The sequence below is a fragment of the Rattus norvegicus genome, chromosome 20, assembly GCF_036323735.1.
Source record: "Rattus norvegicus strain BN/NHsdMcwi chromosome 20, GRCr8, whole genome shotgun sequence".
NCBI lineage: Eukaryota > Metazoa > Chordata > Mammalia > Rodentia > Muridae > Rattus > Rattus norvegicus.
Window position 1 is genome coordinate 8258363 of NC_086038.1, and position 24724 is coordinate 8283086.

The 24724-nt window shown below is 52.0% G+C and overlaps 1 protein-coding gene across 1 annotated transcript in view; it reads left to right on the plus strand.

Annotated features, from left to right (window-relative positions):
* Nucleotides 1-22731, plus strand: part of Zfand3 (zinc finger AN1-type containing 3) — a 196196-nt gene extending 173465 nt beyond the window's left edge. The window contains exons 5-6 of the mRNA NM_001012175.1: nucleotides 6415-6582; nucleotides 20789-22731. Of these exons, the coding sequence (NP_001012175.1) occupies nucleotides 6415-6582; nucleotides 20789-20943 (323 nt within the window). The 3' untranslated portion in view covers nucleotides 20944-22731. The remainder of the gene's footprint in view (nucleotides 1-6414; nucleotides 6583-20788) is intronic.
* The last annotated feature ends 1993 nt before the right edge of the window (nucleotides 22732-24724 follow it).

Sequence of the window (24724 nt, forward strand, 5' to 3'; positions counted from 1 at the left end):
TTTAATGATGGTTAAATGTTTTAACCTCCCTTTTAGCCCACCACCCACCAGGATATGGGTGGACCAGGCCACCTGCCTCCTGATCACATCTTTGGTTAGCTCAGGATATGCCTTTTCCTGACCTTCCATTTCTCCCCCATCAGCTCCCTTTACTCTTACGGTGGCTTTTGCACTTTGTGTGCTGTTAGCGCTACTCAGTATATACTCCTAGGCTGTAGATTGTACCTAGAATGGACACTTGATGTGGACTCTCGCCGTGGCCCTGCACAGAGGGTCACTGGTTATACAATTCAGATAAACTGGGGACGCTGCTAAGCGAGGTCGTGGTTATTGTTGAGGATGGACTTGGGTTGTTCTGTTTTGTTTTTCAAGATTTATTTTATGTATATGAGTACATTGCAGCTGTCTTCAGACACACAAGAAGAGGAGATTGGATCCTCTTACGGATGGTTGTGAGCCACCATGTGGTTGCTGGGATTTGAACTCAGGACCTCTGGAAGAGCAGCCAGTGCTCCTAACCTCTGAGCCATCTCTCCAGCCTCTCATTTATGTTCTTAATATAAGTTTTCTTAGTTTAAAAGAAAAGAGCAACTTGAACTATTTAACAACGAATGCTCATTTTAATGCCATTATTAACAATATCACAGTCAATCAGGGGGAAAGGCAGTCATCCCACAGGCCACACAAAGGTATGCTTAGAGAATGATTTGCATGACTCTGTTGGACATCAGTCAGCCCGAAGGGGGGGAGAGGAACTAGCACTGGTCGTTAGTTAGGTCACCTTGCAGTCTGATAGACATGTACTTCTAGCCGAGGTGTCCAGTGTGTGTCACGTATGTGGAGGCGGGAGTCTTCCCTCCAAACTCCAGAGGACCTGGGCTGATACGGAGACCTCCATCACCGTAAGAATCCTTTACTGCATGTCTGCTGGTTTTCTTACAGAATTTCTGGGTGCCTAGAGGAATTTTTATGCTTTTGGTTTTTGAGTATGCATTAGAGAAGAAATGTGCAATTAACCTTTCTTAAAAGTGGGATGATAGTATCAATGTATAGACTCACAAGTAGAATGGATTGGGATGTGTCACGTTCCATAGGAAAAGTGACAAAGGTCTCATGCGCTGCTACTCTTGGTGTCTTCTAGTCAAGAGACTCCTACAGTGCTGGGCTCCGCCCAGAGATGGGGCCTGGTTCAGTGGTATGAGGAACAAGGAGGAGTTTCTGTAGAGGACCGTCTACATTGCTGCCATGGGGACAGTTAGATGAGAGAGAGCATTTACCCTCTAGAAGATTTCTGGTGTGTTTTGGTTTTTGAACATCCTGAGAGCAGAGACCTTCAAAGCTTGGTGCAGTTTTGAAAGTCTACTGGTGCTACCCCACCCAATTTCCCCATCTTCCTTTACCAACTTGGAGAAGAGTCAGAGGTCTGTGTTCAGCTTATAGGGTCTGAAGAAGGACCATCCCCACCCTTGTGTACCTGAGAGCAGGGGGAGCCAGCCAGGGAGCTTGGAGTAAGGAGCACGAGGTTGGAAGGTGGGCGGGGCTAATGGCTAAACCTTGTGCTGCCCAGCGGGCTGTGAGCGGTTGAGTGTTAAGTGGTTATGATCTAGGCTTGCCATCTAGTATTCTTCACAGGATTTTGGTCATCAGCCTTTAGAATCTTAGTCTATCCATGCACTGTTTTTGTTTTTTAAGTTTACTATTCTGAAATTATTCTAGCGTCATTAGAAATATGAGAAAGAAAAGGAAAATCCCATTTAAGTGCAAAAATAAATTTTTAATGGATAATGAGGGAGCTCACTATCTTGAAGGTTTTGGTTTTTCTTTTTTCTTTTTCTTTTTTGGGTACACAGAGTAAATGCCAGGAGAAGGTGAATCTAATCCCTTCACATGCTCCAAAAGCAAGGCGTAGGAAGAAACCTGTGAAACAGGCCCTTTTCAAGTCTCTTTTATCAGTTTTTCCAGGGAGAGGGTGGTGGTTTTCGTGGACAGAGGTTTTTAGCGGCTTAAGCTCCTGTAAATGGTGGCGGGAGAGACAGCGGTGATGTGTGAGGGTTCATTAATTATTGCTCTTACTGATGTCTGCACAGGCTGTTGGGATCATAAATGTCAATCTGTCAAGAGACTGTGATAGGTCTAAAAAAACTGATTGAGTACCTCAAAGCTGCCATGGAGCCCGAGATTAGACAGGCTCCTGTTTCTCGGCTGTGTGGAGGGTGTGGGTGAAGGGGGTGGGAGGTTCTTTGTTGCACATAAGCTCTGGCTCTGGGGTTCTGTGTTGGGCTGGCTGGAGCAGAGGGTATGAGCCCCTGAGATGTCGGCGGGCCACAGCCTCTGTTAGCAGCCCAGGGCGGGCGTGGGCTGCCAGCTGCACAGAGCCAGGAGAGTAAGAGAGACAGGATGCAGGTTTTGACAGGCCTGACACAATTCATTTGGAAAATTTCAGGAGAGAACATGAGTAATAAAGACAGGAACAGTGACAGAACGGAGCAAACGTGGATCTCTGTCAGAGACAGAGTTTGAAAAGGAGCAGCCCTGTTTGTTACCGTCAGGCTTCCGTTGTAAATGTGTTCCTGAGTTGAAAGACTTGGTGCTTGTTACTGTCTGCTTGTGGCTAGAGCTTCCAATTAGAGGACTTTCTTTCTGTAGACATTTGTTTTTTAAAAACACTGCACTTGGTTCCCCTGTCCCGTGATGAACTGTGGTTGCCTTCAGACCAAGAAGTTGGACACAGGTTAAGTAGGTGAAGGTTTTCTTAGAAGGTCTCACACGGTGTCTTTGTCATTGTTAAGCACTGGCTGAGAAGCGGGGTGTAGAGTGTTGAGAGCCCAGCATGGGGTGTGCAGCCAGGGTGGGAGTCCACCAGAGGAAGCTCACTGGAGAAATCTGCTTTGTCGGCTCTCTAGGACCTTAATTAGAAGTCACTCCTAACTCCTGGGGTGGGGACTGTATCCAGCTTGCCACGCACTCCTCTGCTGCTAATGAGCGTGCTCCTTCCCAGGACGGCTTCTGACACTTACAGCTGAGTGTGAGAGTTATTTCTGTTCACCTCGCTCTCCACATTTAACCCTTACTGCCCAAGTTCAGCATATGCAAATCGATTAATTAGATGGTATCTGCCATTGATCCCCAAACTGAAAATGCTGCAAGTTAGAGGGGCTAAAACTTGGGAGCAGAAGGCAGATAATCAAGGTTTGATTTTTACTGTTAACTCGTGTGTAGGTCTTTTCTGAGAGTCTTTTTTTTAACTGGCTTAAAATTTATAATTGAATAGTTGAATTATTTAGGCCATTATTATGTAATTAGAATCCTTACAGTAGACATCTGTTTCTCTTATTTAGGTAGTTTACCCCACGGCACAAGGTCTCATTAAATAATTAGCAGAGGAGATATAAAATTCTTCCATAGCCATGAAGCTGAGTCTGTAGACTTCTGTTTATTTCATTAGCTTCTAATTAAAACACCAAGTTGACCTGTGAGAAAAATGTCAGAGAATGACTTACTTCACCAAGTAGTGACATACAGAGTACAGTCAGCCCCTGATGGCAGGGCGAGGAAGCCCACTGTCTTCACAGTGGGGAGTCTTAGAGGACACCAGGGCTTCTTCTCATTTAGTGTGAGACGTCTGTGAGGGCTGAGAAAGGCAGTGTGTCCCAGAGCCTTAATACTGAGGATCGTAGTGTCTGGGAAGAGGGCCCTAATCCTAAGAATACACAGTCCACTGAGCAGTTCATCTTGGTGAAGAGCGGTGGTTCTCAGCTGGTGGTCTGTATAACCCTTGGAAGTCAAATGGCCCTTTCATAGGAGCCATATGTCAGATATTCTGTCTATTAGATACCCAGAATATGCGTCACAACAGCAGCAGAATTGCAGTTATGAGTTGGCAACAGGATAAGTTTATTACTGGGGGTCACAATACGAGGAACTGTATGAAAGGGTCACAGCCTGAGAAAGGTTGAGACCCACGGCTGTAGGGTCATGTAAGGCTCACAGCACGGTTGTACACCTAGGTGGGTTTGGTTGTCAAATTATGCAGAAGTGAGGACATGGACTCTTGGAGAAACAGTTGGGGCCTAGTGAATGGCCAGGGCACCGTAGCCAGAAGCATCAGAAGCCTCCCATTACCTGTTGTCCAAGGCTACCTTCTCTGTTACCTGTAGCAGCACAGAGGTTCTCAGCGTTTGAAGGGCTAAAGGGACTCTCAGGACCAGGCACACTTGTTCCCTAGCGTTAGTGTTGACACTGTTTGACACATGATTTCATTAGAGGAAATTAAGAAAAAAAGAGATCTGGCCTGAACTGTCCTGTAACTTTGAGGGACTCCATCAAAGCAGAAGGACCATGCAGACATGAAATTTGGTTCCTAGCCATAGTGAAGTGCAGTGTGAGTGCTTTTCTCACATGGCCTTCTTGATGCCACAGGGCTCCCCTCTTCAGCGTTACTGATACGAAGAGTAGGTGGCACATTTGGCCCCTTGGGCCAAACTCCTCAAAGGAGCTTTGAATCCAGCTCTGTGGTTTGCTTTGCTTTTTTTTTTTTTTGGTCAGAGGTGGAGGTGAGAGAGGCCATGGTCTGAGGGTCTCGTTGTTGTTGTTGTTGTTGTTGTTGTTTACTGTAAGAACCTTAGCACCATGTGTAGCCTCTATGCTTGGCTTGCTTGTTCATTCATTCATTCAGTTGTCAGGGTCTCACTATTTAGTCCTGCTGACCCGCAAGTTACTGTGCAGACCTAGATGACCTTGAGTGTCCACTGATCTGTCTGCCTGTACTTCATGAGTTAAAGTTTTCAGTCAGCAGAGAAGGTTCAGAGGTAAAGAACTCCTCCTCCTCCTCTTCCAGAGGGCTGGAGTTGAGTTCCCAGAACCTGTCTATCCCAGCTGGTTTGTGACTACTGTAACTAGTTCCTGGCCTCAGAGGGCTTTCACAACCGTGCGGTGTGGGTGACGTACATACTCCTCTCTCCTTCCCTCCCCTCTCCCCTGCTCTCTGCACCAGTTTTCAACTAGTCTCTGTTTGTGTGGAGCGCACCTCTTATCTCAAGTTAGGACATTACTTTCAAAAGAGATGCTTCAAATAGGACGTGCAGCAGAGGCTTTGGTAGGTATCGAATAGGGTTATTACCACAAATAGTCCCGTTTGTGTGGAAAAGGACCCCCAGGAGAGCAGTGTGGCTCCCGCAAGGTGAATTCCTTTTGGCTGGCAGTTTTGTAATGATTTACATTTAGATGGTTTGTTTTGCTCTTGTGGGGGCAGAAGGAGGGGGGCTGGCCTGTGTGGTGGCCTTCATCACCACACTGACTGCTCCGGACAGCAGTGTTCAGCAGAGCTGGGAATCAGGTTGAACCTGCTTTCCATTGTGTTCATCCAGGGCTTTAGTTGGTGTGTGCTTGGGGTAATGTCACACCTGGCTGGGAGAACTGAGTGAGGTGGGCAGTGGAGCCTGCAGTCGTGAAGAACGGTGTGGCCACACTGTCCGTTCCACACAGAACGGCTGGGAAGGGTATAGAGATAGCTTATACCGATGTGTCTCAGCCTGCTCCCGCTTTTCAAAAAGCCCCTTCAAGGAGAGAGCAAGGGCTGGCAGGAGAGGATTCAGCCATCGTCTAGTGCTTGCTGTGCCACAGGACAGGTTAAGCACGAGCAGCTGAGTGGGCACCGCTCTCCCTGAGAAGAGTGAAAGGACATTTGGCTTTCACTCCTGTGACAGACACCTCCAAGCAAGAGCCTTGGTTGGGTTGTTTGCTTGTGGTTTCAGAAGTTGGGAGGGTGCATTTTCTTCATACTCCTTTCTTGATGCCATCAAATGCCTCAGGGCTCCACTCTTCAGTGAGCTCACATCCTGGTAGACAGGAAACGTCCAGAACAAGACAGTCCCCGGGTGACAGCCCAGTGACCTCCCTCCCTCGCCAGACCCCCTTGTGCAGTTCTGCCACTTCCCACCCCGTCTCTTTACGGCTGCACTAGTCTCTCGAGTTGCTGTCTAGGTGGGTGACAGGACCGGCCCTCATGGGGCATGGGCCCCACAGGGGAATGAATATAAGGCGAAGAGAGTTCTGGCTTACTGTGGACGGGGAGCGGTGCTCCACGTGGGTCAGTCCGGGAACAGCATTTAGTTGGGAATTTTGACTGGAGCCTGGGTGAGCAGTGCTGTGAGGAGAAAACAGTGGTACTGAGAGCAGAGGTCAAGCGGTCAGGAGACTGATGTGGAGGGCACTGGGAGAGAGCGAGACTCAGGGAAGACAGGTGCAGGGCACCCTTGCAGGCTCTCGGTAGGAGCTTCTTTGGAAAGGGTTGTTAGTGCTTTGAGGCAGGACAGCTTGGGGGGCACTTGGCTGCGGTATGGGGAACTAACTGGAGAGATTTGTGTCTGCCCAGCCAGGTACTAATCCTGATCCCAAATGTCTTGTTTCGGTCAGATTCACAGTCCGAGAGCGAGGCTTCACCCGTGAAACGACCGCGACTCGTAGAGAACCCCGAGCGGCCTGAGGAGAGCGGCCGGTCGAAGCAGAAGAGCCGGCGCCGGTGCTTTCAGTGCCAGACGAAGCTGGAGCTGGTGCAGCAGGAACTGGGCTCCTGTCGCTGTGGTGAGTGCCCCCTCTGTTTCAGACACCTGGCTGCTGCTCCACCAGTGGCCTCATCCCACTCACTGCTGCTCTGTGACGTGCGCCGTGAGACTGCAGACTAAGTTCACTCAGAAGAGCTTTGATATATTTCTCCCCACCCCCTTTCAATTATGGTTGGTTAGAAGTTTTCCTTGTGGAACCCTCACGGATCCATGGAGGGACCAGCTTGAAGCTGACACATCACCTTTCCCCCTCCGTTGCTTAGCTCGGGGCCGCCTCTTAGGACTCTGCACACAGATGTGGTTTCTAAACTATGTCTTGCACACACTGAAACAAAACAGCCCACATGTGTCATGTCGCAAAGGTAAGGTGGCAGCTGTAATAGGCTCTCAGTGTTCCTGTCACTTAGCCTGTGCAGTAGTTGTCATCTGGTAGCCTCTGAGAGTCCTCCACCTCCCATTCCAAGAGGTGGGCTTGAACTCTGCTCTTCTCTGTTGGGCTGTGGCGATCCTACATTAAGGGTACTGACGCAGGGCTGCACAGTTTCTGGGAAGTCGTTTTGGGGGGCATTGTCTGTCTTCTGAAGAGAGAACTTTTTCTGCTCTGTGCCTCAGCTCTCTGTGCTGTGGAACTAGGGAAGATAGGGTGGACTGGCTTCTTGAAATTAGGTTGGGACAGCTGTTCCTAGAATGACCCCTCTACGCTTGTCATGTCAGTCCCTTGTATACCTTCAGCTGTGAGGACGGGAGGTAGAGTGTGGGATTCGTTTCTGCTGTGAATTGTGAATAAAGAAGAGTTGGGTAGTCGGAGCAGACACTGTCTCTGGGTTTTAGACTCAACTTATACCAGAGCCCATAGTGTGGCCCAGTGAGGCAGGGCGAGCTGTGGCGAGCTGAGGAAGCTTTGGGGTCTGGCGGCTTATGACCCCTGAGGTTGCAGGTTCTTGTTCTGTGTGGAGATGAGCTATGCTGGTCTTCAGCTGTTCATTCTGTGAGCTGTGTTAACTCTCCCTGGTTGTTTCCTCTTGCCCTTATTTTACAGACTGCTTGTTTCTTGGTTAGAGGGGCAGAAATATTCTTTGTGTCCTTCTCAGCAGTGACTGGGTGCTTGGTAGTATGTAGGATTTGCTGAGGGAGATCAAGCAGTCGGGCCATGGGGCACTCCCTGCCTTTCCTCTGGCAGCGGCTACCTTTCCTCTTCAGGCAGACAAGGGAGTTCAGAGGAGCTTAGAAGACCCAGGTCTCTACATTTACCCTGCAGCTTTGATGCAAACCATTCCATTTCCACAGGTCTTACCACCCAGCTGAAAAAAGTCAAGCAGTAGTTATCAGATGGCCCGTGCCTCTCACTGTGGGCAGCTGTACCATCAAAGTGTCTCAGTTAGCTTCACACCCTGACGGGGAGACCGGGTCTCTAAGTAGAGTTCACTATAGACCTGAGTTCTTTCTCAGTTGTGTAACAACATGTAGTTCCTTGACCAATTCCAGGATAAAAGTCCCTTTAGATGGGTCCTTCCTCGAGAGCTGAGTTCACTCTGGTTCATGGAGAGCTTTAGACCATGAGCTCAGAAAGAGACCCTGTCGCCTGTCACTGTTTAAAAGATGATGGGCATCAGGAGAGCATGCGCTCTGGGGCTGGCTCTGACTGACTGCTGTGTGCTGCCCTCCTGTCCGCCTATGCCTGTAAGAGAGGGTGGGCTGTGGCTGAGCGCCTTGAGGATTCAGGGACTTGGGATAGAGGTAGGAGCTGCCCTGGAAGGGCTCAGAGGGAAACGTGGTCACTGCTGAAAGGGAAGCCTCAGCATAGTCCAAAACAGAGTACTTCTCCACTGCAGAATAATTGTTCTCTGTACGTAATCGCCATCTTCCCTCCATTCCCCTTCCACTCTGTGCAGGTTATTAACTGCTGACAAGAAATTCACTTCCCATAAATAATGCTTACGAGCCGCTGCTGTATAAATGGGATGTGTTATGAATTGTGATGGGCCTTTTTGTAGCATTCAGTGCCTAGAGCAGGAAGAACAGAGGATGTCGTTTTCATTAATTTCTAATGAGGTGCCAATTAAAGGCAGAGAGGATGCTCCAAAGGGAAGAGTGGCCAAGCTCCCCAGAATCCTCCGCCCCGGGGCTGTCATCCGAGCACTGCCAGCAAAGCTTCTCTAAAAATTCCATTAAATTACAGTCTCATCGAGAGCACACACAGACGCATTCAGCTTCCCTTTGATCTTCAAAAGAGCAATTTGTAAGGCGAGTTCTGAGCCTTCTCACACAGGACAGCTGTAGGTGATAGGAATTGTTAATTGCTGGGACGGTCCCTGTGCTTGCAGTAAGTAGGTGGGTTTTGAGGATGATTTCTCCTCGGTCTCACTGTGACTACATAACCTTTATGTCAGCAGTCCCAAAGGAACACCCTTTTCCTGTGAAATCTTCCCGGGTGCCAACTAGAAAAGGCATGGTATGGGTAAGCTGGTCCTCCGTCCTAGGGCACCTACCACAGTCCATGTGACAGAAGACTTGACAGGGTGACAGGATTATCACCCCTGTTGTGAGTCTTGTCTGCCAAGGCCACCTAGAGGATGCTCTAAGTCTGGCCACTGCAGTCGAGTGTGGGCCACACCCATCACCCAGATGCTGTGTGGTTGACCCTCGGCATGGCTTCCCGAGGCCGCAGAACTGCCTTCAAGTACAAGTGGAGGACCTTGCGTATGTTTTTAGTATGTGGACTTAGTGGGCTTCTCACTGGGCCAAGTGCTGCTTTTAGGACCTCATGGTGCTCTCTCTTTTGGGCTCTGCAGTGCTGCTGTGGCCACTGGGTCTGTCATTCACCATCAGTAACAGGGGTTGGGATGACCTTACAAGGCATTTTGCTAAGATTTTTGAGGAGGAAGATGTCCGGGATCTAGGAGTTCACAGACTAAGGGTAAGTGTGGCGCTATGAGAACTCGCTGGGCAGTGTGCTGGGACACTCTTGCTGGCCACTCCCAGAGGGTCAGTAACATGAGTACTGTGACTGCCACTCTTGACACCCTTCAGTCTTCCAAGATCTTCAAGAAGAAAAGATTTTCTGGGCTCATCTGAGCAGCAGGCCCAGGTCTTGTTTTCTGCTTTGTTTGGAAATAAAATGTTTCCTCAGGCCACTGAGAGCTAGTGGTGATCATCATGGCCTTTTCCTCCTCTAAAGTGTTTACTGGGACCAAGCTGACGCAGTTCTGTAACACTGGTCCCAGCAGCACACCCCAGCTTCAGGGAGCTCACGCCCGGGTCTCCGCCCATGTCCATTTGTGTGCGTGTTGATTTAGCGATGCTCTTTTTCCAAAGTTGCTTTCCCCTTTGATGCAAAATCTCATCCATGATCAGGTGTTTTTAGTTTATTTATTCTGTTTTAATCTGGGACATTCTCACCAACTTTGTTTTACAATTTTGACATTTTAAAATAAGACCCTCTCTCTGTTGTACACAAACACATACGTGTGCACCTACAGATTCTCATGGGTTGTAAGGTCAGAGCACCCCTCATTTGGGTGGGTTTCTTAATGGTTTTAGTTGCCTTCTCTCAGCCAGCACCGGGGTGATGAGCTTTGCTTGGAGCTTCAGCCTGGAGGCCCCGGGTCTTCAGTCTCTCGGTACTGAGGCCATTTGATTCCTGTACACACTCTGTTCCCCACCTCCGACAGTGTGCCTGGTAAACTTTGACAGTGTGTTAATGCTCTTCACGGAACCATCCCTGAGAGGCTGGGCTCCGTGGCACATGCTGTTAATCAATCCCTGCACTCTATGATGGCGGCAGGCAGATCTTTGAGCTTGCTGATCCAGTCTATATAGAGAATTCTAACAGCCAGGGCTACATAGGGAGACCCTGTCTCAAAGACACAAATGACGTCCTTGAGTTTGGCATCTAGTTATGAGTCTTGCCTGAACCATTCTCACGTGACAGTTCAGAATGATTTGATGCCACAGTTTGTGTTTGACGCTGGAATTCTTTGAGTGGCTCCTTTTGTTTTTAACCTATGGCTGCTGTGGATCCCTCCCCCTTTCCACTGGCTCACGAGTCAGTGCTATATATAACTTTTCCACTCCTGTCTCCGTTGAGGAGGGAGTTGAGGGAGGGGTGGAAGCATAACAAGATGTGTCCGCGTGTTTTACTTCCTTCCCCCACTTCTGCAAGGGCTGTAGGATGTCATACACTGGGCCTGACAGGAAAGCGTGCACACACGTAAGAAACCATGGCCTGACCAGCCAGCACTGGAGTCATTAGCAAGTCACAGTAAGAGGACGGGGCGGGATGGCTCCATCCCACCTAGAAGGCTAGACAGGCTTCTGCAGTTCAGGCCTTAAGGATGGGTGTGGCTTAGATGTAGGGAAAGGTGGCACAAGTCCTGGGAAAGCAGCCGGTGCCAGCTAGTGTCCAGCGGGCTACTCAACACTCCACCCCACATATCTACTCCTTAGTCAGGGTCCATGTCATGTCTGTCCACCGAAAGATCTCAGAGGAAGAATAACTAACCAGTAGCAACACAGAGGACTCTCAGAACATGTCACATGACATTGAATCCAGGGACACTAAAATTCTAGAAACACCAAAGCTGCCAAGGAGAGCAGGTCACTGGTTGGCTGGCGCTGGAGGTGGGCATGGATATTTGTCATTAATCTGTAAGAACAACAAATGTATATCCCATTATTTATAAAATGGTATTTCATGTACATGCACATATGTGCACATGTGTGTAGCTGTGGTGCATCATGTGGGGTATGACTGGATGCTTCGTGGAGTCACACTGCTACACAGACCCTCATCGGGGTCCCAGGTCCCAGCAGAAATTTGGAGATGAAGTTTTCAGTGTGTGAGGTTTGCTTTTTTTCTTCTCTTCCCTTGCAAACATCTGGGGAAGCCAGTCAGTTCTGCTTCCTTTCACGTGAGTGCCTTACCCCACTTCCTGAGTTGTGGTTTAACATCAGCCTTCCTTTCTCTGTCCCTTTGCTCTGCTGTCCTAACGTCTCAGGGACCTGGGCTGTGTAGTCAGAGCTCCGTGGTCCCTGCTGGACTGTGTGCTGTCTGGTATTACCCAGAGAGGTCAGCGAGTCTGCTGCTTGTGGGGAAAACTTTGTCAGTAGTGTCTGAGGGCAGACCCAGTTTGGTGAGGCAGTGGCCGGGTCTGTCTCAGCGTAGTTTTGAGACTGACCGCATATTTTCAGCTTTGGGGCTTCCTGAGAGGATATTTGGCTGAAGGAGTAAGATCCAGACGGGCAGTATTAGCATCAGTTCTTTGTGCATACTTTCTCTCCTTAAATTTTTATTGGTGAAAAGTCAAGTCATCTATCAGATAGGATGAGATTGCCTGCTTTATTTAATTCCAGTTATTTTATATAATTTCTCAACTTCGGGGGAAATTATACTTCATAAACTGTTTTACCTTGGTCTCAGAAAATGCAAGGTCATAGCTTGTCGTTCATCTATACCTGTCCCCTGTCCCAGCCTTATACCCCAGCTGCTACCTGGAATGCACGCAGAGGGGTCTTAGGACTCCTGTGCTGGGAATAACCCAACAGCTGGGCGGGCATCAGCGCTGACCTGTGGTGAGCCCGTTCTCTCTTTACCAATTGGAGTAAAGTGGCTTCTCAACACCCCAGTCCCTAGGGACTACAAAAAATGGTGTTAGAGTATCCGGCCAAATCAAGTCTGTGTCCATGTTTCCTAAGCCGGAGCCCTTACCAAAGCTCACCTTCTTTTACTGCAGCCTTTGTTGATAAAGGGGCCTCACTGCCTTAGGGTGCCTGGTCATTTCTCCTTAGAATCTACCATGGGCCTCTCTGTTGGTGGCTTTAGAACACAACTGCGAGTGCTTCAGGGGGAGGCCATGCTTGTTCTCCTCCTCCCTGGCTCAGGAGCACAGCTCCTCCCTCTATGCCCAGTAACATGCAGTTACCATGGGAACAGGATGGGAATCTTGTAGGAGACATAAAGAATAGGGCTGTTGATATCTGTCACTGGTTAGGACTTAAGATTGTGTCTGTTTTACTCTTAAAGGGCATTGTAGGACAAGGACACCTCAGTTTTTAGAGTTAAAACTCAAGCTTTGAAATTAAGTATAGGAGATGCTAAGGTAAGACCTGAGATTTGAGTCCCTATCTTTTTCCCCTCTAAATTGTCCCATTGGGCATCCTAATGTTGAGGTGACTGAGACCTGCTGTGTGAGAACCAGTCACTGGGGGATTTGTAGTTCCCTGATGTGGTAAGGGTTGGTTATGAGTCCAAGTATGGCCTTGAATGTATGTGTGCACACTGTGTGTGCACGCTGTGTGTGCACGCTGTGTGCCTGATGTCCACTGAAGGCAGAAGAGGCTCTTGGATGCCCCAGCACATGAGTGATTGTGTGTTACCTAAATATGTGTTCTGGAGGGCAGAGGCGTTGCCCTCCCTGTTGTCTCCCACCATTGGGGTTGATTGGGGTACAGCAGCCTTTCCACCATGCCCGTGCTGTTTCCCCCCACTGTTCATGTCTCACTGACCATGAAAATGGGGCAGCTTGTAGGGCTCTCTGGCTGACCCCCCTGGGTGCCCCTGGCTTATGACACATGGCCTGGGTGTACTGGGGCACTTTCAGTAGGTTTTTTGCTTCGCTTCCCGTGACCTGAAGCTGTTTTCCCCCCATGCGTGTCAGCGCTCTTTAGCCTAGGATGCAGAGTGCAGTGCTACCTTTCCTCCTCTGCTCAGCCCAGCACAGACCACAAATACCAAGCAGACGGCCAGTGAGCACTGTTCACTCCTTCCCAGCACTGGAGCATGGCTCCTGTTAGTTGAGGTTTCAGTACCTCTGCTTCTCCAAGATCAGTATCAGTGAAGTTTGTCTAATTCTGGAAAGTACCGTCATTCAAGCGGGCCCAAGTCTTGATTGATGAGGTCACACAACACAGGTCCTGGAGACACAGGCTCCAACAAGGCAGCACTTGAGCTCTCCCTCCCTGTTTGCCAGCAGGAGACAGCAGCACCCTGTATAGCATGGAAACTGGTCTCTCTGAGAGCATCTTTTGGAGAGTAGGGGGCACAGACAGGGTTTCTGTGCATAGCCCTGCCTGTCCTGGAACTAGCTCCATAGCCCAGTGTGGCCTCAAACAGAGATCCACCTGCCTCTGCGTCTCCGGTGTTGGGAATAAAGGTGTGCGTCTTTTAGGGCCAGTCTCTTGTACAAGCCTCAGCCCTGGCTGTGCTGGCATGTTCTTGGGGTGTCGGCACTCTTGGTGGTGTTGGCACTGCAGCTTTTCAGTCTGTGAGATTCAGAACCAGGCTGCTGGGGAGCCAAGTCCCTGGGAGAGAGCCACAAGGGCCTTGAGAGGTCTGGGCTGGGCTAGCAGAGAAGCTGCTCCGCCTGACGGATGGGGAAGAGGACTTACCACATCTCAGCCCTGCTGAGGCGGACTTGACACAGTGGCGTTGTGTCAGTGGTCACTGAGTACTCAGAAGCACCAGGCGCTGGCCCTCCCAGGGCTGCCTTTCAGAGGCTCCACTCACTGGGCGCATCTCAGGAAGATCCTCCAGGGCTGCAGGGAGCAGGTCTGTGCCAGGGTTGAATGCTCTCCCAAGCCAGAAGTTTCTGGTGAAGCTTGGTATTTGTGGTATTTAATTGTCAGGATGCCTGCTTTTGCTGCTCAGGAAGTGGCTGGATCTTGGCCGTATGGGACGGCGGACAGAGGATGCTCCAGTTAAAGACAGTCATGTGGACCTGCTACCCCCAAACCCTCACAGGCAGTCTGGCAGCTACCGTTGGAGCCTCGCAGGGCCCAACAAGCCTCTTCTTCCTCCTTGATGGTCAGGATGTGCCATACAGGCCAACATCCATCTCGATCTGGGTCAGTCCTGGCCCTTGGGAGGGGGCAACTGAGTTAACACAGGAAGGCTTGTGAGTCCTTGTCATTGATACACAGGGGGTGACATGCTTCTCTACCTGCCCTGCCAAGTTACAGATTTATCCAGGAAGAGAGGGAAGGCTCTAGATTTATAAGTTAAGGGGCCAGGTTTATGTTAATACTCTTGCTTCAATTAAATTGCTCTTCCCTGGAGCCCAGTTGTTGCACGAGGATTAATTTTCTGTTGAATCTTGAGTAACCGAACAAAGTCCTAGTGCCAGGTTGAGAAGCGAGCAGTGTGGAGGCCTGTGGTGAAGTTAATCTCCACCCAGCTCATCTGTGACCTCAGAGTCACATCAGTCACGGTGCCTGAGACGCCCTGGTCACTCCCAGAACTAGAACTGCACAGGCTGGACTTGTTGGGGGTTGAGAAGGACACCTTTGTTAACGTTGTGTTCCTTTGTTGCTAGAAGGGATCCGTTTCTGTCTTTAGTGAGTTGTCTGTAGATAAGGTTATTTTACTGTCCATCTTGACTGAATTCTAGAAGAGGAGTGAGAACCTCCACCTCTGTGCTGTGTCTGCTGGGGAGGTGTGCAGCACACCGTGTGCCCAGAGTGGAACCATCACCAAGGTATAAAGCGACAGTGAGGAGTGTGGGGCTTGGAGCAGGCTGGCTGGGAGGAGTCGTCCTGGACAGAGAAGGCAGTGTGGGCCTGAGGGACAGCCAGTGCTGTGGGTCCTGGTGGTGTGGCAGGAGCCCAGTGCAGGAGAGTGGGGGCGGCAGTGCCCAGCCGGGGCTTGTTGGCCTCGCTAAGTTTATTATATTTATAACTGAAGGGTTTCGAGCACCAGAGTGACATCATCTGATTTACATTCTGAAAATCCCCCTGTGGTAGAGAAGCAGAAATGCTTGTGCATGTAGGCCCTCAAGAATACTTAGAGGCTGGTGGCCATGGTGACTTGGCCTCTATGGAAGCGTTAACAGAAAATGAGATGAGAGACTTGGTGATTGTTATTTTATACAATTTGAAGTTTATTATATTCATATATTCCATTATTGTACTCAAAGAGGAACTAACACATGAAGCAAGCATGTCCTAATGGTGTAGCCCTATGTCCAGAGTCCTTACGCATGCTGCAGGAGAGCGGCCTCTGCAAGCCCTGTGGGCCCTGGCCTCCCAGCCCCTCTGTGCCTGCTCCTTGGGCAGGCTGCCCTGGTTCCTGCCTGCTGTCCAGCGGAGAGCAGGACACGTGCAGGATGTGGTTTAGAGCTTGTCTAAGAAACCACTCGTGATGATAGTGAGGTCCGTGTGAGGAGAAGGGAAGGGGAGGAATCTGGGGTCTAGCGTGAATCCCAGCTGGGTGGGCAGTCGCCTTTATGAGGCAGAAAGATGAAGTCAGTCGTGGAGGCCCAGGAGGACCGAGGTTCTGTTCTGAGCCAGGACTGCAGAGCCTGTGGAATCTGCAGTCTGATACCTGAGCTGGAGCTCTTCTGTAAGGGGCTCAGCACCGGGTGCCAGTGGGACTTCATGCAGGGTCCTAGCCAGTGAGGAGGGAAGTTCCAAAGGGTGACATCACAAAGCATGGGCAAGCACAGATGAGAGCTCTGGGTCTGGGGCCCTGGCAGGTGACCTCTGAGCACTCGATCCGTGCTCCATCCCGTTCTGGTTCTTGGATGATGACTTTCCCTCTCGCATGTGAAGCCAGGGCTGGAGGAAAGTGCGAAGCAGATACAGTCCATGCCCAGCCCCCGCAGCTGCTTTCCGTGTGCAGCTGATGATTCTGCTGTGGGCATTGGGTCAGCGGATGGGATGTAGTCTAGGGATTCCCGCTGGTGGTGTGTGCATGGCTGACGCTTTCCGGCAAGTGGAGCTGACCACCTGGTGTTCCCAACGCGCCCTTGTGAGCGAGCTGGGACGGGTGAGCTGTCCCGAGGCTGAAGAAACTTCCTTGCTGGGAAGATAGGATTTGGTTTTCCAAGGAGCTTCTTGGTCATTTTAGATACAGAGGTCAGGGACATTAATTAACCTTGTTTTGTTTTTTGTCTCATGTAGCCCAGGATGGTTTTGTACTTCTGATCCTCTAACACCTTCCAAGCTGCTGGAATTATGGGCAGTGGCACTGTGCTTGGATTTATGCCATGGGGAGGGGTTGCTACATCCCCAGTACATTAATCTAAAATGACTCTTTAGATACCGTATCTGATCCCTGCAGCGCTGTGGTCTGGAGATGGCCCTCACCAAGTTTTAAGGGGACGCATAGGCTCCGCTTGCCTGATTCAGAAGTGGAGTGAGTGACCGAAGTCTGGGACCTCGGAGGGTTGGGCTGCTGTCCTGTCCTCTTCCGTGTCCTCTTCCGTGTCCTCTTCCGGCTGCTGGCTGCTCGCTCACACCGCACACCCGCAGAGCCATTTGCATGTCTGGTCCTCAGCCTCCTCAGTGTTCAGATCTGCTTGAGCCGCTCACATTTGAAACTCAGATGAGCAGGGAGGGAAGTGTACACGTTAGGTAGAAACCCCGAGTGGCTGCGCTGAGCCTTGTCCCATCCCTGTCTTTAATAAAACAGCGTGTCTGGGCTTTCAAGTGGGAGGTGTTCAGGAAAGCAAGTGCCTAATTAATTAAAACCGAGAGCCAGCGCTACTTGGGTCAGCTGACTTTACTCTATGATGAAGCTGGTCCGCAGCTTCTGCTGGGTGTGGGTTAAGTGCAGACACTGAGGAGTGTGGGTTCGACTGCCATCTTGTTGCTCTCAATGGCTCACAGAAAAAGGCAGACTGACCCGTGGTCAGCCGCAGGGAACTGTGAGCTGGCTGCGCTGTTTTGCCCCAGGCCGCCTCCGCACTGGTTTGGGTGACAGTCAGGTGCCCCTTGGGCAATGATTGTGGTCAGGGTTTCACAGGAGCAGAACAAGGGCTGCTGCTGCTGCTGCTGCTGCTGCTGCTGCTGCTGCTGCTCCTGCTGCTGCTGCTGCTGCTGCTGCTGCTGCTGCTGCTGCTGCTGCTGCTGCTGGAACACTTAGGGCCAGGGCCTGCCTGCTGCTGTGGTGCCCATGCTTGTTCCCAGTGTCCAGGGTGGACTGTCGCCTCCTGGGAGCATCAGCTATGGTTGAGGGCGCCTGGATTAAGAGGGCGAGCTTTGGCTTGAGTGCTCAAGGCTGTAGGGTGAGGAGAGGTCTGCATCCCAGCAGATGGCAGTTTCACACATCAGTCACATCTGTGGCATGGGGCTGGCTAGAGCCGTGTGTTCTGTGTCTGAATCCAGATGTCTGAGAGCTCCATGCTGGGCCTCTGGCTTCTCCTTCCACTTCTCGCATGCGTGCGTGGCTGCACTTAGAGCGATGAGGAGGAGGCATTGGAGGCTGTGGAACAGGGGCTGTGGACAGTGAGGAGCTGGCATAGTTGGAGCTGGGAAGCAAACCCAGGCCGTCTTTTGTTGTGTGTGCTTTTAACCACGGAGCCATTTTCACTGCAGCCCACTTCTGCGTTCACGGTGACTCAACTGGTGGCCTCTGCTCTCTCCTCATGCAGGTTTCATTGTAGAAGGTAGACTTGCATGGTGTGGCCACTTGCCTTCCTAGTGCTGTCTGCTGAGTTGATGGGGTCTTCTCAGGTTACCCAGCCCCTCTGGAGACCGCCCAGCCCACACCATAGGTCATAGGAATGGTACATGTGTGCTCGGTCCTCTCTAGCTCTCCATCCCTGTTCTGAGTGGTCTCAGGATTGGGGACAGTGGCTGGTCCACGTAGAGAAAAGGGTGCAGCCTGTGGGGTGGGCTTAGAGGGCCAGCTGTGCTTGGTCCTCCTTTTTTAATGCAGGGCGTGTCCTATGTTGCCCACCCAAGCCAGTAAGTGAAGAGACACCCACCGAGCTGGGTGGGTGAGGGCAAGCCCGCACACCGCAGTGCTTTTCATCTGCATGCGGCTGAGAAGGGGTGTGGGGCTCTGTGATGACCCCTGGGTGACAGGAGTGAGTCTCACCTGAGGCATCGATGATTTCACAGCTTTGTCGCTTGATTCTCCACCCATCTGGTGGCACTTTTTGGGGTCTTTTTCAAGAAAGGACCCAAATCGCGTTTGTCCTGCCTCTGTTTCTGAGAACCCTAGAACTTGCAGGCCTCCTGCCTTGCCTTCTAGTTTCTCATGAGTGACTTAGAGAAATGCCAAGGCTAGCCCAGCTGAAAGCAGGGAGTAACCTCAGGTCCTTTGTCACTCAAGAACGGCCATCTCCAGTGATGTAGAGTTCACGGTCCCCACAGCAGTTTTTGGAAACAGGTCTGTGTCCCCAAGAAGGGAAGGTTCAGATCGATTACTCCATCTGCTCTGCCTGTGCTCATCTCCAGCCCTTTCTTGTAAGAAACTTCACAGTTTCTTTTGTTTTAAAATGAAATTCCACCTACCTCCCTGTCCGCACTTACCCACAGTGCAGGGCGCGCCGCTCCCAGCAGCACCAGACTGCGGTAGCTGGCCTGTGCCTGGTGAAAGATCATGGCAGGACTGGAGTGTAACCTGCATCTAATAACCCAGCCTCGGCATGGCCATGGAGACCTGGGCACACGTCCCCTGGCCCTCCCTGTGCATTACCTGTGACGTTGAAGTGCAGCTGCTGCTGAGTAAGTTTCCAGCGTGCAGAGCTCAGAGCAGGCTCTGGATGCATCTGACAGGTGTGCAGAGCATGGGCCTGCAATGGATGCTCGTGGCTCTAAGAACCTTGTCAAAGGAAGGGGACACTCTGACACTGGCCCCTCTGGATCTGCTTTGACTAGGATCTGAGTTAGGCTGATCAGTTCCCAGCTCAGGAGAGACCACCCTCCCAAAGGAAGGGGCAGCGGGGTCACTGCTCTTCTGCAAGAGCTGTGCCAGGGCTTGTGCCCCAGCCGGCCTGGCAGTCGTCCCTTCCCTCTCTTCCCCTACCCCCAACCCCATAGACGCGGGCTTTGTTCCTGAAAGATGATTTAGCTTTTAGGGGGGCTGTGTACTTTGGGTGCACAGCCTCTGCTGTGGAGCCCTTCGGGAGACAGACGACTGGTGTCCACTGTCTGGGAGTGATGACTGACCAGTGAGTGTGATCACAAGCTCATTAATCTCAACTTCGCTTTCCGACCGAGTGGGAGCTTAGCTTCTCAAGAGACAGAAATTTCATCTCTATTCTTTTCCTCAAACCCAGTCCCAATTTAGAGTCAAACATATTGCCCTGCTCTCCCTGGGAAGCAGTTAATAATGTGTTTCTTGAACAATGGCTGTTCAGGCTGTACCCTCCGCCCCTCGATGCATGAGCCCGCGAACACAGCCTGAGCAAAGCAGCCACCACGACAGGGTGAATGGCGGCTCTTGTCTTTTAAGATTCTCACACATGTGCCTCCATCATGAGCCGGGGAAGGTAATCGTAAAACCAAGGGTCATTGAATCTTGAGTTTGTCCTTCACCTCCAGGACCTGGTCCTCTCCAGCCAGTCGGTTTCCAGGTTCTGTACAGTTACAGAGGACAGAGGCTGAGGGGCGGCCACCTGTTGGTTTCTGGACTTGCTTAAAGGAAAGCAGTCTGCGTAGAGTGGCCCTGTGAGTTGCTGCAGACACAGGGAAGCAAGTTAGGAAGGTACTTGGTCCATCAAGGCCTGCCACCTCTACCTAGGCCCACAGGTCTGCGAGGTGTGGCTACACAGAGTGGGGGGGTGAGGGTGGAGGAGGTCCTTGGCCCTGGCAGTCGGTCCTGAAGGGGAGGACTGCACATGTCTCTCAGCCTTTCGAGGGGTTCACTGGGGAGCCAGGAGGAGACAGGTGACCTTCATACGCTTCGTTCTCCTTTATTCCGTGAGCTGAGGTCTTGACCCCCGTGGCCTCAGCCTCATTTGCCCCAGCGCACCCTCATCCGCCTGTGCGTGTCATGCTCTGCAGGCCTGTCCTGCCCTCTGTCCTGTTCGTCTGTGCCAGGCCAGTGTCTCCCTTGGACCTACAGCTGCCTCCACAGCCCAGAGGACAGCCTCTCGGGGAGTTAGAGCAGTCAGACCAGATGACATCACACTCAGTCCTCCTGTGGTTCTGCCTGCTGTGTGTCACCTTTTCCAGGGTTGCAAACACCCACTTCCTGTGAGGAACCCCATTCCCTTGTTGAGTGTGACTTGATCCCTACTGGAGCTTGCAGGGCCTCTGAGCTGGCATGGGTACGAAGCCGCTTCTGTGACCCTGGAGTCCCTCTCCATCAGCTGCACTGGGCAAGGCCAGTGCCACACCTTTCCCAGGGTAGAGCTGCAGATCTCACTGTACCAAGAAGTGGGGTGGGAGCTGCCAGCCCGTGTAAGGGGTGAGGTGCGGCATTAAACCTTGTACTCACCCTGTGTCTTGCAGATGCCAGTGAGGCCCCTAACTGTGTCTCCTCTGCCCCCCCACTTCAGGGTACGTGTTCTGCATGTTACATCGCCTCCCAGAGCAGCACGACTGTACGTTCGACCACATGGGCCGTGGCCGCGAGGAAGCCATCATGAAAATGGTGAAACTGGACCGGAAAGTGGGGCGCTCCTGCCAGCGCATCGGGGAGGGGTGCTCCTGAAGGCCAGGCACGGCCACCACACGACGCTGTTCTTAGTTCACTAATGTTAGCCTTATTTAGGACAAAGTCAGCCAGACACCTTGTACTGGGCACGCGTCAGACTACAGCCAGCCGTCTTCTTTCTTTAGCCAGCCATCCTGGTACTGTAGTTTAGGGGTTGATGGTGGATGAAATTGATGTCTGGCTGGTTACTAAGGTGCCTGCTAGCCATTGTATAAAATTAAAACATGAAGACTATTTGTTTTGAGCATGGCTAGTGGATTCACAACAACACATGCCTGTCACTGCTGGAGTCGCACTTACAAAGCCTTAAGCGGAAAGTGTCCAGAGCAGACCGAGGCAGCAGGGCAGGTGCAGGCCGCGCCGCCCACGCGGGCGGCTTTGACAGAAACTCTTCCATGTTCGGCCTTTCACCTCTTCACTTTCGCTTGGTCCCAGCAGGACCTGATGGCCACGCGTGCCTTGGCCACAGGAAGCTGCTGAGACTGACCACGTGGCCGGGCTGGGCTGGGCCCTCACTCTCCCTCAGCTGGAAGTCAGGGTGGGGACAGATTCTATGGAGGAAGCTTTTGAACCTGTTGTTACGGGGAAACTCATCACACAAGGAGAGAGACAACTCCACTTTGAAAATTAGCTCCCCTCAAGCCTAGTCCATGCACGGTCTCCACCTTTTCTGCACAGGATCCGTGGTTGTGACCCGGCTCTGGCTGTCGCTTGCTGAGAGCATTGGTGTTGCTCCTGGCAGGCCTGAGGCGTCAACCAGATGTCCATGGCCACGAGAGTCAGTGAGCGCACAGGGGATCTGCTGCTGCCCTTCCTGGCAGGAGTCTCCTCTTGTTTCTATGCAGCCATAGTTTGAGGACAACCAGGCCAACAACCTCAGGACAAGTTCAGGAAGGAAAGACAGTGGACTGCATGGGACCCTGGTGTGGCTCTAGAACGTTGAGAGTGGTGGCTGTGGGTGGGAGGCAGCTCTCAGCTTGGGTCTGAACGGGGCTGGTTAGAAACCACTCAGGGGGCGGGGCGGGGCGATTCTGGGAGTCTCTGGAAAGCCTTGGTCAGGTTTAAGTGCCACACCTTGCGTGCATCTGTCCCAGATCGTGGCTTGGCCGGAGCTGTCCATGTCTGACTGCTGAGTGGTTTAGCCCAGTGACTTTCCCTTGTGTAGGTGAGCAAGGTCTGCTTCCCAGATGAACAGATCTGCAAGTATAATGTCGTGATCCAAGATAGCGAATAGGAAATCATGTTCTTCCCACCCTGCACCCAGTCTGCACCCCAGCAGAGGGGACCCAGTGCAGAAGCTCCAGCCTTAATTCTTGCTTCAGGACCCAGACCAGCCCCTCACTCGAGGGCAACCCAGGGTACGGTGCAGGTCTGCCTAGCGTTTACCACTGCTGTTAAGCCACAGCTCTCTGGCCCCACATGGCCGTCCTCGGTGAGGCGCCGTGTACCCTTCTTAGGCCCTCAGGTCCCCAGAGCACTAGGAGGGGGTGCTGGGGACCATGTGCCCAGGGACCGCAGCCAGGTTCACGCCTGCTGGGGGAGCTGGGCAGGGGAGGAAGGGCTTGTTCCCTACAGTATCTGTTCTGTGAAGTTTGTTAAATGTAAGGGAAGCTGAAATTCTTGTATCTTAAAGAGGAAATCTTATTTAACCCTTTGTGTCCTAGATTGACTTACACACATAGCCTAGAGCTCAGTTTTAGTTTAACATTGTGGAAATATTAAAAGAATCTTGTAACTTTATTCTTTTTTTTCTCCTGCTGAAACAAATTAAACCAATCGTATGGACATTTGAATTGTCTGTTTTAGCGGCTCCCCCATGCCCAAGAACGGCCAGGAAAGGAATGCAGAGCCTCCCCGCTGCGAGCGTGCAGCCTGCTCGGCAGTGTTTGGGACATGGGGTGATTTGCCCAGGAAGTGTCCACATCCAGCAGCCGCTTCCCCGTCTGGATGCCTGGAGGTTGCAGTGCAGGCAGGGCGGGGCTGGCTCTCGAGGACCCCAGGGGTGGGTGGGTTGGGAGCCTGGGTCCTGGAGTGTGGGGAGGGCCGGAGGGAAGGAGCTGCCCACTCCTTCAAGGCAGCTGCAGGGATGAGCATGTGGGTCTGACTGACGTTCAGGATGCTGCCAACACTACATCAAAGTTTTGCCTCAGGCAGAGGAATGGCACCTACACCACCCCACAGTTGCCAGCGGGTGACGAAAAATGGCCAAGGTCAGAGTGCCTGGCACAGGGCAGGGAAAAGCCAGCGGGCAGCAACAAAGGCTAGTCTGACGTCAGTGTGGCCAAGCCAGGACAGAGACCCTCTGATGGCCACGGGAAGAAAAAAGCCCTGGGAACTCTGCGAAGCACCCCTCCCCACCCTCACAGGCACGGTGGAGACCCAAGGAGGGTGCAGTGCGGGAAGGGCCCTGACCTCTGCAGCCCCTCACAGCAGACAGAAGCCCCTTAAACTGGAAAAGGGGGCACCTAATTTCTCTTCTAGCCCTAGGGTCTGGGAAAAGTCTCAGATCCTGAAATACATGTGGAATATTAAATAAAATGGAAAATGTGTTCACGTCCCTCCGGCCACATGCAATGACTATGATCTGGTTAGATCTCGGGGCCTCTGCCCAGAGCCAGCAGCTCCGCTCTCCACCTGAGAGACGCCCAAGTGTTCACGGCCCATGGAAACCCCAGGAATGAAACCAGGGCTCATGGGAGTGAGGAGGCTGGCGTGCTGTCTGCCAGCACTTCCCTGCCTTCTTGGCCAGCCAGTGCGACCAGGAGTCAGAGGTCCCTCCTGGCACACACTGGGGCCAAACCCCACCTTCCTTTGCCTGTGTATCCAGGTGTGTGGCACCCGCTCATGGCAGGACACTGACGTCACTGGCATCTCGGCCCAGGCCTATCTGAGTGGGCTCTTTACAGTGACTTTGGTGTTAGGTCTTGGGCACACTGGGCCTTGGAGCCCCCCTAACTTTTCCTGGAGAGGCCCTGGTTTTATGACCCTCAGGTTGTGACACCTGGAAGAGATCTACTGGACCCAGGCGGTCTTGGGGTCACAGTACTTCTCAAGGTGGAGGGCGGGGGGATGGTTGCTGTAAAGGGAAGACAACCCCCTTAGCAACGCACCCCACACAGGAAACAGTGGGATGACTCAAGCACGGATGTGTGCACACGGATGTATGCTGTTGTGGGTGTCTGGGAAACGTCAGGAGATGTCCCATTTTTAGAACATGTTCCCCCCTCTACACCCTATCTTGGGTCACATCAGGGAATGGATCCCTGTGCCGTGGATTGGAGCCAGCTTTCCCGGGGCAGGAACAATGCCTCGTGGGGCACCAGCTGCTGGAGGGGGGCCCTGAGGCAGGTGACTTGCTGGGGCAACGCAGAAGAGAGAAGTAGCAGGGGAGGGAGAGAAAGGAAACAATCTAGTGGGTTTCCCCCACTGCCTTGTCCACCTGCACCCAGGCATGAGGTGGGCAGCTTTCACACGCTGGGATGCTGGCTGGGCCAGTTACGTTCCCGGGCTGTGGGCTAACTGTTCCCTGCACAGCTAGAACCCTTTGGGGGTGTAGAATGCATCCATGCAGTCTCCCATGTGGCCCGGTGGCCCTAGAGAACCTAAAGCAGGGTAGTGCTGCTGTCAGCAGCCACAGAGAGGTGTCAGCCCCACTCCTGTCCTATGTCCACACAGGAAGAGGGGCTAAGTGAGGGATTGGGGTTGGAGCCCAGGCCTCCTGCATGCTGAGCAAGGGCTTTTACTGAGTGAGCCACAGCCAGCCCTTCAGATTGCCTTT